General features: G+C 45.8%; 1 protein-coding gene across 2 annotated transcripts in view; it reads left to right on the top strand.

Moving 5' to 3' along the window:
• The first annotated feature begins 1,052 nt into the window (after window positions 1-1,052).
• Window positions 1,053-10,144, top strand: part of CFAP410 (cilia and flagella associated protein 410) — a 71,963-nt gene continuing 62,871 nt past the window's right edge. The window contains exons 1-2 of one of the 2 annotated variants that reach the window (XM_029606501.1): window positions 1,053-1,311; window positions 2,905-2,923. In XM_029606501.1, the coding sequence (XP_029462361.1) occupies window positions 1,235-1,311; window positions 2,905-2,923 (96 nt within the window). In that variant the 5' untranslated portion in view covers window positions 1,053-1,234. The remainder of the gene's footprint in view (window positions 1,312-2,904; window positions 2,924-10,144) is intronic. The other variant, XM_029606502.1, reaches the window with a different exon arrangement.

The raw sequence follows: 10,144 nt of genomic DNA, 5'->3' as shown, positions 1-10,144 counted from the left end.
TAGCTGAGTGTGTCTTAGAAAGTGTGTGCGACTGAGGGAAGGTGAGTATGTCAGTGTCAGATTCTAAGAAGCAAGAGAATGTGTGCGAGTCTAATCCATCCCTCTTTTCCCAACAATCTTGGGCTCACCAGCTATGCTGACGCCACTGCACAACAACATGGTGTACCCAATCTGGAGACGTTTCACAGTGGATCTAGGGACTTTTTTCAAGTAAGATTTGGAAACACTGCTTGAACTGGGCCATGCTCACCAAAAGCACTTCCTCCTGGCAGGCTTTCTGGCCCCACACAAAAGCAGAAGTGCAGTGTTGCAGAGCATGGAAGCCTCAGTAAGGATGCTGCCGAAGGATCGAGGAGAAGCCTGGAATCACCACTAGTAAGGAGGAATGCAATAGGGGGAAAAGGTGGAGATTCTCAGGGGTTGGGAAGAGAAAGGGACATGCTAGGTAGGACATGGGGACAGAAATAGGGATGCTGCTGAGTGGGTGAATCTGCTCGATATTGTTTTACTGTTCTGGCTTCTGACTGGACACCCCACCCCAGTAACTGCTCTGGCACAGCATGCCCTTGTTAAGGTGGCTCTGGCACAATTACTATACTCTCTTGCCATTTCCCCGCTCTTCCCAACAGTAGTATCCCCCTCTATCCTATTATCTTCCCCCCTGCCCACAGTGCCCATAATCCCTCTTCTCTCCCTCTCTTCCCCTTTCTTGCCCAACATCCCCCTCTTTTTCTCTCCTTCTCTTCTTTGCAGGTTGCTCCTGTTCCTGCTGCCACAGACAAAAGCCTCCTTCTTCTTGCACTCTATTCCACTCTCCAGCCTACAGGCAATACGGGAGGAAGGGAGAAAGTAGCTAAGCTCCCTCGAGCATGGAACCCTGTATTGCTGCAGAGGTCACACCCTTCAAAAGCCGGCCCCTGACCGGATACCGTACACCACATGCTTGAAAACCCGGCTGTTTAGTTTAAAACCCTAGCGCTTGACGACCTGCCGGAGACGCTGTCGTAACCCGCTCCGGGGACGGGATTGGATACCCGCCAAATCACTCAACTCTGTCGCGTAAAGCCCCGCCCACAGGAACGCCGCCTTAGCCCCTCCCCCTGGAGGCCGGCGTCGGCAGAGGTGCGTTTACGCTCGGGCCCAACTTCAGCGTTGCTAGGATTGGGGCGGAAATGGTAACGCTGTCTCTGACGTTCGGTTAACACCGGTCGCGTTTTTGAGGACCGCGTCGGGAATGAAGCTGACCCGGAAAGTGGTTCTGTCTCGAGCGAAGGCCGGAGAGCTGGAGAGCGTGCGGAAGCTGAATTGCTGGTGAGGAGCGGGAGTCCGGGCTAGCATGGAGTACTGGTGGCGAGGGGTGTAGGGGGGATGCGATGAAAATTCATTGGACTGAGTCCGAAGTAAAAAGGGGAATGAGGGAGGAAAGAAACAGAAAAGGTAATGACCACTGTACTCCGCCTGTCTTCATTCTTTACCAGTGTAACTAATTCATTTATTGGGAGCACACTGTCCCTTTACCTTCCCAAACGTAGGTGCCATCTTAAGGCAATATAAATAAGTACTATAATTCAATTTTAGTACTTTTGACTATGAATAGTAAATTTGGTGCGCCTACCGCTATTCAGATATTTTATAATCGCGAGCAAATAGAAATTAAACCTTGTTTGTTTATTACATCACAAATCCTGGTCTCCACTTCACTTTGCCTCCCCCCCCCCCCCCCCAAGTCTGCGTGGGATGGGAGTTGATAAGGATTGGGACGGCTGGGAATGAGTGAATAGGATAGTAATAGCTGTATACTAGATTTTAGTTATTGCTGGTGACATGGAAATAAAAACTGCAGTGTTGAGAAAAGCATGGGAGGTGGGAAAGGGATGATCTTCTGAAAATTGGAAAAATAAATATTTCTTAGACCATGTGAAGCCATGAACACTAAAGGGGGCAGTTCTGGGACTCTGCACCAGTTCTCAAAAAGAAAAGTTTGTTTACTTTTCCTTTGAAAATTGCTCCAGGACAAAATGCCTGCTTTTTCTGTGGATACGTCTTTAGACCAAAACTACGTCCATATTTTCTCCCCTGTCCTAACCCCCACCTAGGGAATGCCTCCACTAAAATGCAGGTAAAAATATATGGATTGTGGAAACTGTGATCCAGGCTTGATTTAACTCCTTTGCATATTGTATGGTTTGTAATTCTGATTATTTAATGGGACAGTTAGTATTAAAACTCCATGTATGCAATGGGGCAAAGCCAGGTGAAGAAACCTGTTCTGTTGATCTGGTATAAGTTGGCATCCAAAATCCGCATACAGGGTAGGCAGTTTTCAGACCTTGTATGGGTAATATGCATTTTACATGTGGAAATTTCTCTGAAAATTATTCTGTAATTGTAGACATCCTGAGAACCGGTTTAGAGGTCTCAAGGATAAAATTTGGAAAAGCCTACCTTAAAGTATTAATTTTCATTTGTGAGTATTTTACTATAAAAAAAAAAAAGTCTAAATCAGAGCAGGCATGTATCTTCAAAATTGGTATTTTTCTTTCAAACTTGTGGTTTTATTAATTTTGACTTCCATAACAAGTGGCACTTCCAAATTTAGATTTATGTAATTTAAAAAGAAACAATGAAGCTGAACCAGTGAATTTCTGCTGGGTTTAATAGGAATAACTACTTAAATATACTTTCTGGAGACTAGAGCCTATTGGTTATTCTTGACTATGGTGAAGAACCAGACCTGTGAGCAATTATACATGTCACTGTAAAAAAAAAAAAGAAAAGTGATACTAAAATATTAACTAACTAAAAATGGCTGTTTTTATGAACTGTAAAACAGCACAAGACACACAATAAGTTTTTTTTCCCCCTTAAAGTTTTGTAGTGAAAATGTTATATTCTCTCTTTCAGGGGATGCAGGCTGACAGATGTAAGTATTATTTCTGTTTTCTCTCAAGTTACAATAATAGTTTGGTGTTAAAAAAAAAAAAAGTTACCACTAACACTTATGTCCAAACACTGCATTTATACAATAGTGTCTCTAAAGAGAAACGTGGAGATTGGGGGGGGGAGGCACTAGGGGGCTAGTTATTTTTTCACACATCTCTTCCCCATCACAGCAATGATGTTGATATCAGAAGGCCTTTATACAGAGAGGCATAAGAACATAAGATACGCTAAGATAGCATGACTCATTCACTGGAACTGTGAAAACAATATAATAACATCATTGTACCAGAAAAACATTGGTGGTATGACTCAAACAGAATTGCAGAGAAGGAAGTTGTGAAAACTTGGGACATTCTCATGTCAACCTATTAAAAAGTTCAATATCAGGTATAGTGAGACAGGGAAAAAACACAAGATTGGCATTGCTAATAGGAGTGTCAGTACCAGTGCCAGTTCTGTACAACATATGGCGAAAGAAGATAAAGCACCAAGAAATATGGCAGAAAAATTGCCTTGGATGCTAACAACCTGGTTAAAAACCTCCAAGCATAAGTTGTAATAGTGACTAGCTATTGCATCCTATGATCTCCAGAAGGAAGCTCTCTGTGGCAGAATGCAAGTTTTAAGAAGAGAATGAGTAGTCTGTTTAAAAGACTGAGATTGTATCAGCATGCCTTGATTTATGAGTGAGGTTCCTGACATGGGATGTGCAAAACAAACCCATTTGTAAATACTTCACTGAGAGAGCCCTGTGCCTTTAAATTGGCTACACAAGACACTACAGGTTGTCTTAAGGGCCTTCTGTGTAACAAAGAAACCCCCAGTCAGTTTCAACCATCCAGTAAAACTGCCATTAAAATTAATTGGTAGCATCATTCAACCGGTACATACATAGGAGTGAAATCTGAAGTGCATACAGGAAGGGTCAGAATCTCAGCATAAACTCTGCACCTCCAGTTCTGTAACACACCCCATATCTTTGGATACTCTCCCAACAATAGGTATAGAGCAGACCTAGGACGTTTCACTTTACAGCACAACATAAAAACATTTCTGTTTAAAATCTGGTGTTTTCCTAGCGTGTGGCAGATGGACTCAGGACCAATGGGTATAGTGTACTCCTGATAGCAGTTGGAGACGGATCAGATTTCAATCTGACGTCAGCCCTAGTACATATACCCCTGCAGGAAGTGTAGCTCTTCAGTATTTTCCCTCTCCATAGCAGTTAGGGACTCTATGCACGCTCGCACAGCTTTAGAGTAATTTTACCAAAGAAACCAAACAAGAAGAAATCTTACCTTTACAGACGAGCCCCGCTTTCCTTACATCCCTGGATCTGTCGGAAGCCTACCTACACATTCCGATCCATCAAGAGCATCAGTGTTTTCTACGCTTCTCGATCCTGGACCGTCACTACCAGTTCCGGGCACTACCATTCAGGTTAGCCACTGCACCCCGGACGTTCACCAAGATCATAGTGGTGGTGGCAGCAACACTGAGGAAGGAAGGAATCCGCGTGCACCCTTATCTAGACGATTGGCTGATCAGGGCGAAATCCCCAGATGAAAGCCACCAGAGTCAAAACTCTACTGGAGAGCCTCTGGTGGGTGGTCAACACAAACAAGAGCTGCCTGCAGCCCTCCCAATCTCTAGAATACTTGGGAGTCCAGTTCGACACCAAACAAGACAAGGTCATCCTGACACAGACAAGGAGTTCAAAACCAATGACCCTGTTACGAAACCTGTTGAGCGAACTTCGCCCCACAGCATGGGACTACCTACAAGTCCTCTGCCTCATGGCATCCACACTGGAAGTAGTGCCATGGGCACGAGCTCACATGAGACCCCTACAACGCTCACTAATATCACGATGGAATCCACTGTCCCAGAACTACACTGTACGTCTTCAGCTCCCGGACAGAGTTTGGGCCCAACTAGGATGGTGGCTACAAGGCGGCCATCTGAGCCAGGGAACGAGATTCTGCTCACCATGGATGCCAGCCTATGAGGATGGGGAGCACACTGCCAGGAGTTAACCGCCCAAGGACAATGGAACAAAGAAGAGTCAGGATGGAACATCAATTGCCTAGAAGCCCGGGCAGTCAGACTAGCCTGCCTACGGTTTGGTCACAGTCTCCGAAACAAAGCGGTCAGAGTAATGTCGGACAACGCCACACAGTGGTCTACATCAACCGTCAGGGAGGAACCAGAAGCCAACAGGTGTCTCTGGAAATAGACCTCCTAATGTCATGGGTGGAAGCGAATCTTCAAGAGATCTCGGCCATCCACATCCCCGGGAAAGACAGCGTCACTGCGGATTACCTCAGCAGAGAAAGTCTAGACCCAGGAGAATGGAGGCTGTCGACCACAGCATTCCAATTGATAGTAAACCGTTGGGGAACACCAACCATGGACCTCCTGGCAAACCTGTCCAATGCCCAAGTGCCCAGTTTCTTCAGCCGCAGGCGGGAACTCCAGTCCCAGGGAATTGATACCCTGGTACAGACCTGGCCACAGGAGACTGTTATACGCCTTCCCGCCGTGGCCCCTATTGGGCGCAATCATCCACAAGATAGAACACCACAGGGACCAGTACTTCTAGTGGCCCCGGTCTGGCCAAGAAGACCGTGACATGCGAAGACTGCTGACAGGGAGCCCCCTCCCGCTACCTCCACACAGAGACCTGCTCCAACAGGGACCGATCCTCCACGAGGATCCAGCTCTATTCTCTCTTATGGTCTGGCCATTGAGAGGACTTGCCTGAGGAAGAACGGATACTTGGGGACAGTAATTGACACCCTATTCCGAATACGCAAGTTCTCCACATCCCTAACATACATAAGGATTTGGAGAGTATTCGAAGCCTGGTGCGAGGACCGCAACATCATACCACGCTCAGTCAAAATTCCTGCGACTTTGGAATTCCTGCAGAACGGCCTATAGAAGGGATTGTCTCTCAACTCCATCAAGGTACAAGTGGCTGCATTGTCATGCTACGGAACCAAGAGCGAGAGCGGCAGCATAGCCTCTCACCCGGATGTCTCCCGCTTTCTGAAAGGAGTCAAGCAGATCCGACCACCCCTAAAGTGGCCGGTGCCTCTTTGGAACCTCAACCTGGTCTTAGATTTCCTAGCAGGAACCTCCTTCAGACCTCTCCGCGGCCTGTCTCTCCGACTATTAACATTGAAGATAGCCTTCCTGCTGGCAGTCTGTTCAGCCCGTCGTATATCCAAGCTACAAGTACTGTCCTGCCAGGAGCCGTTCCTCAGACTCACCCCAGGAACTATCCAGTTATGCACAGTTCTGTCGTTCCTCCCCAAAGTGGTGTCTCGCTTCCATCTCAACCAAACCATCTCGCTACCATAGCCAGATGAGCATAAGAATTCGGAAGAGGCCATCTCAACGTCTGCAGACTCCTAGTCCAATACCTGGAAAGGTCGTAATCCGTACGAAAGACAGACCATCTATTCGTCCTTCACAGCGGGAAGAAGCAAGGGGAAGCGGCCTCGCGAGCAATCATAGCCCGCTGGATCAAAGAAGTCATCAAGGTGGCCTACGTAGAAGCAAGCAAGCCACCATCTTTACAAGTCGAGGCCCATTCTACCAGAGCCCCGGCAGTGTCCTGGGCGGAAACAGAGATGCTGTCACCCGCCGAGATCTGCAGGGCGGTGACATGGTCCTCCATCCACACCTTCTCCAGGTTTTACCACCTGGATGTTCAGGCTCGGGTGGACACAGCATTTGCAAGGGCAGTACTAAGTGGGTCACGGGCAGACTCCCACCCGGTTCGGGAGTAGCTTTTATACTTCCCATTGGTCCTGAGTCCATCTGCTACACGCTAGGAAATGGAGAAATTACTTACCTGATAATTTCGTTTTCATTAGTGTAGACAGATGGACTCAGCATCCCACCCACGGCTGCCATTACTCATGGAATTCTCGGGTGACATCCCGAGAGCAAGTGATTCACGGGTAAGCCAGGTTTTCCTTCAGCTAGGACACCCATCCTACCGGGTGTCAACGTTGCTCGGTTGAGGGCACTGGCGGTCTCCAGCTATAACCAATTCAACCGGTTCAAATTAATTAAGTTAATCAAGTTATAAAACTAATCAAGTTATTCAAATTATTCAGTCATACATATATCCACAATGCTTTTCGAGGAGAATACTGAAGAGCTGCATTTCCTTCAGGGGTATATGTACTATGGCTGACGTCAGATTGAAATCTGATCCGTCTCCAACTGCTATCAGGAGTACACTATACCCATTGGTCCTGAGTCCATCTGTCTACACTAAGGAAAACAAAATTATCAGGTAAATAATTTCTCCATTCCTCAGTAACAGAAATACAAACTCCATCCACTGCCTAAAACTTTGTGAAGTAACACAAAACTCTGCAAACGAGCTTTACCATAGCATAATAGCACCAACTCCCACAATTCAAACTGCACCAACCCTACCTATAGGCAAAGGCACCATTGTAAATATTTCATCAGGCCCTAGAAAGCCATTGCTTCCTGATTGGAAAACCGAACCAACTGGATTGCTATAAATTCATGCACAAAAACTACATGTTAGTAGAATTCCTCACCTCTGCATACATGCAGATAAAAATAATCTACAAATTAGAGAAATAGGCAAGCAAAAAATGAAAAGGAAACTGAGCAACCAGACTGTGAGCACATTTCAAAAGTTGAGATATTCCACATTCTAAAAACAGAATATAAATTTGTCTTTTTTTATACCTTTGTCTGATCATTTTATTTTTCTAATCAGGTTGGTTCCGGTTACTTTCCTATCTAACTTTAGTCAATTTTTCTCCTAAGTCCTTTCCAAGCAGGGTTTTATTTTAATTTTCTGTTTCTTCTCTCCCCATCTTCCCTTCGTCCTCCCTACATCCATCTGATGCTGATCTTTCCATTTCATCTTTTCTCTATTTCATTTGTCTACCTCTCTATCCACCTATAGCTAAATTTTACTACTTTCTCCCCCATCCAGTCCTCAGGCTCCCTCTCTTTGCCTCTAACCTACCTATCAGCTTATCACCCATTCTCACCTCCCCTGTCCTCACATTGCCACCCTCTCTTGTATTACCCAGCCTCCAATTCTCTCTGTACTCGCCCCTTCCCCAGCCCTCATCTACCTTCTATCTCTTGTTCTCTCACCAGATCAACCTCCTTCCCTGTTGCTCATCCCTCTACACTGCCTTCTAGTCTCTTTTATCTCCATATTCACACTCTCTCAGCTCCTTCAAAGACTTGTCTTTCTCTACCTTCTCCACAGTCCCTCTATTCCTTTCTTCTGCCTTCCAACTCCTTCAGGTTTTTCACACTATTCTCCCACCTTTCTGCGTCCTGTTACATCCGACAGCCCATGTAACACACTCCTCCTCCTACTACTCCCAGCCTAGTCCCCATTGTCCTCTTAATCTGAGACCTTGATTAATCTTAGCATACCATCCAAGCCTTGAGTCCCTGCTCTCCTCCCAATACTCAAACCTTCTTGAGTTTGTGCTCTTTTTGTTTTCCCACATTCCCATGCACACAGCATCTGCCCTCTTATCTGCTCCCCAGCCTTCCTTTCTTCCACAGCATCCATGCCCCCTGTCTCTCCCTTCTCCTTCCACAAGATATGATCCCTCCTCTCCACCCAGTATCTTCCATCTGCCTTCTGTCTCTTCACCCTCCCTTAGACTAGCTAAGCAGTAGGAGCCTGTCCCTCTCTCCTACAGCTCTGCTGCCTTCTTCAAGCTGCCAGCGCTTCATGCATGTTTGATATTCATGAGCCAGCACTTCCTGTTGCTGATTTCATGAGATCCTGGCATGCAGATATCAAACATGCTCACCATGCCAGCAGCTTAAAAGTTAAGGTGGACTGGAGGGACAGACTCTTGCTGCTTGAGGCTCTGGATTTCTTCATCTGATGATTCTGTGGGTCCCTGCCAGCTGTGCTGCTCCTCCTGGTGGCTGCTCCTGCATAAGGTGTGTTCTGACTGGTGTGGCAATTTTTTTTTATTTCAATTAAATAGGGCTTCTTTAGTCATGATCTGTGGGTGATGTCATCTAGCAGCACTGAGCAGATCTCTCTCCAAGCTAGTAGAGCTCTGAGCATGTGCAGGAGTTCCCACATGGGCGTTACCTTAGAGTTTCCTCAGTCTGTTTTTGTCTGTGCTTTGCACGGAGGGCTTTTCGGTCTTCTCTTGCATTCCAAACTTGAAACCTCTTGAAACATCAGCTCCCCTCTGTTCTCTAGAGGAGGCAATTTGTCATTAACTTTGCTCAATATATGAATTGTTCAGTACCACGGTTTGTAGGTCTGCAGCATCTATTGGCTCTCAACTCATGGCATGGTTGAGGGCTTGCAGCATTAGAGAAGGTGTGCATGAGAATCTGGCTATCTTTCCTTATTTTTATGTATTTTATTTAAAAGTTTTATATACCGCACAATGGGGTAGGAGTCTATCCGTCTAGGCGGTTTACAAATTAAAACATACATAAATAAAACCATACACAAAAGGTACATACAGCAATTAAAGTACATTTATCTCAGTGACTATCTGATGAAAAACTGAGACACTATCACAAATTAAAGAACAAAACGTAGCAGTCCAGTCGCTCTCTAGGTTGACAGAACTGCATCTCTCTCTAGCAGAAAGCCGTATCACTTGTATAAACAACCTTATTACCCCAGAAGGACCTATCTAAATTACCATCAATACCATCTGTCACCTTTACCAACACAGCTCCAGCAAATGTACCCCGCCCCAGCAAGAAGTTGGTCAAGAGAGTGCCGTCAAAACCACAATAGCAACTGCCAGCAAAACTGGGTCAAAGGTTTTTGATCAATCTGATCCCAATGCTGAACTGTCCGATGGGGTTCATAATTCAATTGTTTATGAATGTCTGGCATCAAATAACACGAGACAAGTGGGTTCTCAAAATAATCCAACATGTTTATCTCCTCTGCAAATGACAACCAGCAATTCCTCATACTGCTGTTCCACCATGTGACCCCGCTCACCTTCCACTCTTGCAACAGGAAGAACAGCAGCAGAGAAAGCCATACAAGAAATACCTCCTGCAACAGTGTGACTGGGGATTCTACTCCCAATATTTCCCGATCCCCAAAACATCTGGAGGCCTGCGACCTGTACTGGATCTCCAGACTCTCAAACACCTTCATTGGGAAAAATTCAAAATGACC

This window comes from Rhinatrema bivittatum, chromosome 6 (genome assembly GCF_901001135.1).
Source record: "Rhinatrema bivittatum chromosome 6, aRhiBiv1.1, whole genome shotgun sequence".
In the NCBI taxonomy this organism is placed as follows: domain Eukaryota; kingdom Metazoa; phylum Chordata; class Amphibia; order Gymnophiona; family Rhinatrematidae; genus Rhinatrema; species Rhinatrema bivittatum.
Note: the sequence above shows the minus strand (reverse complement) of the source record. Positions and strands in the feature narration are given on the sequence as shown.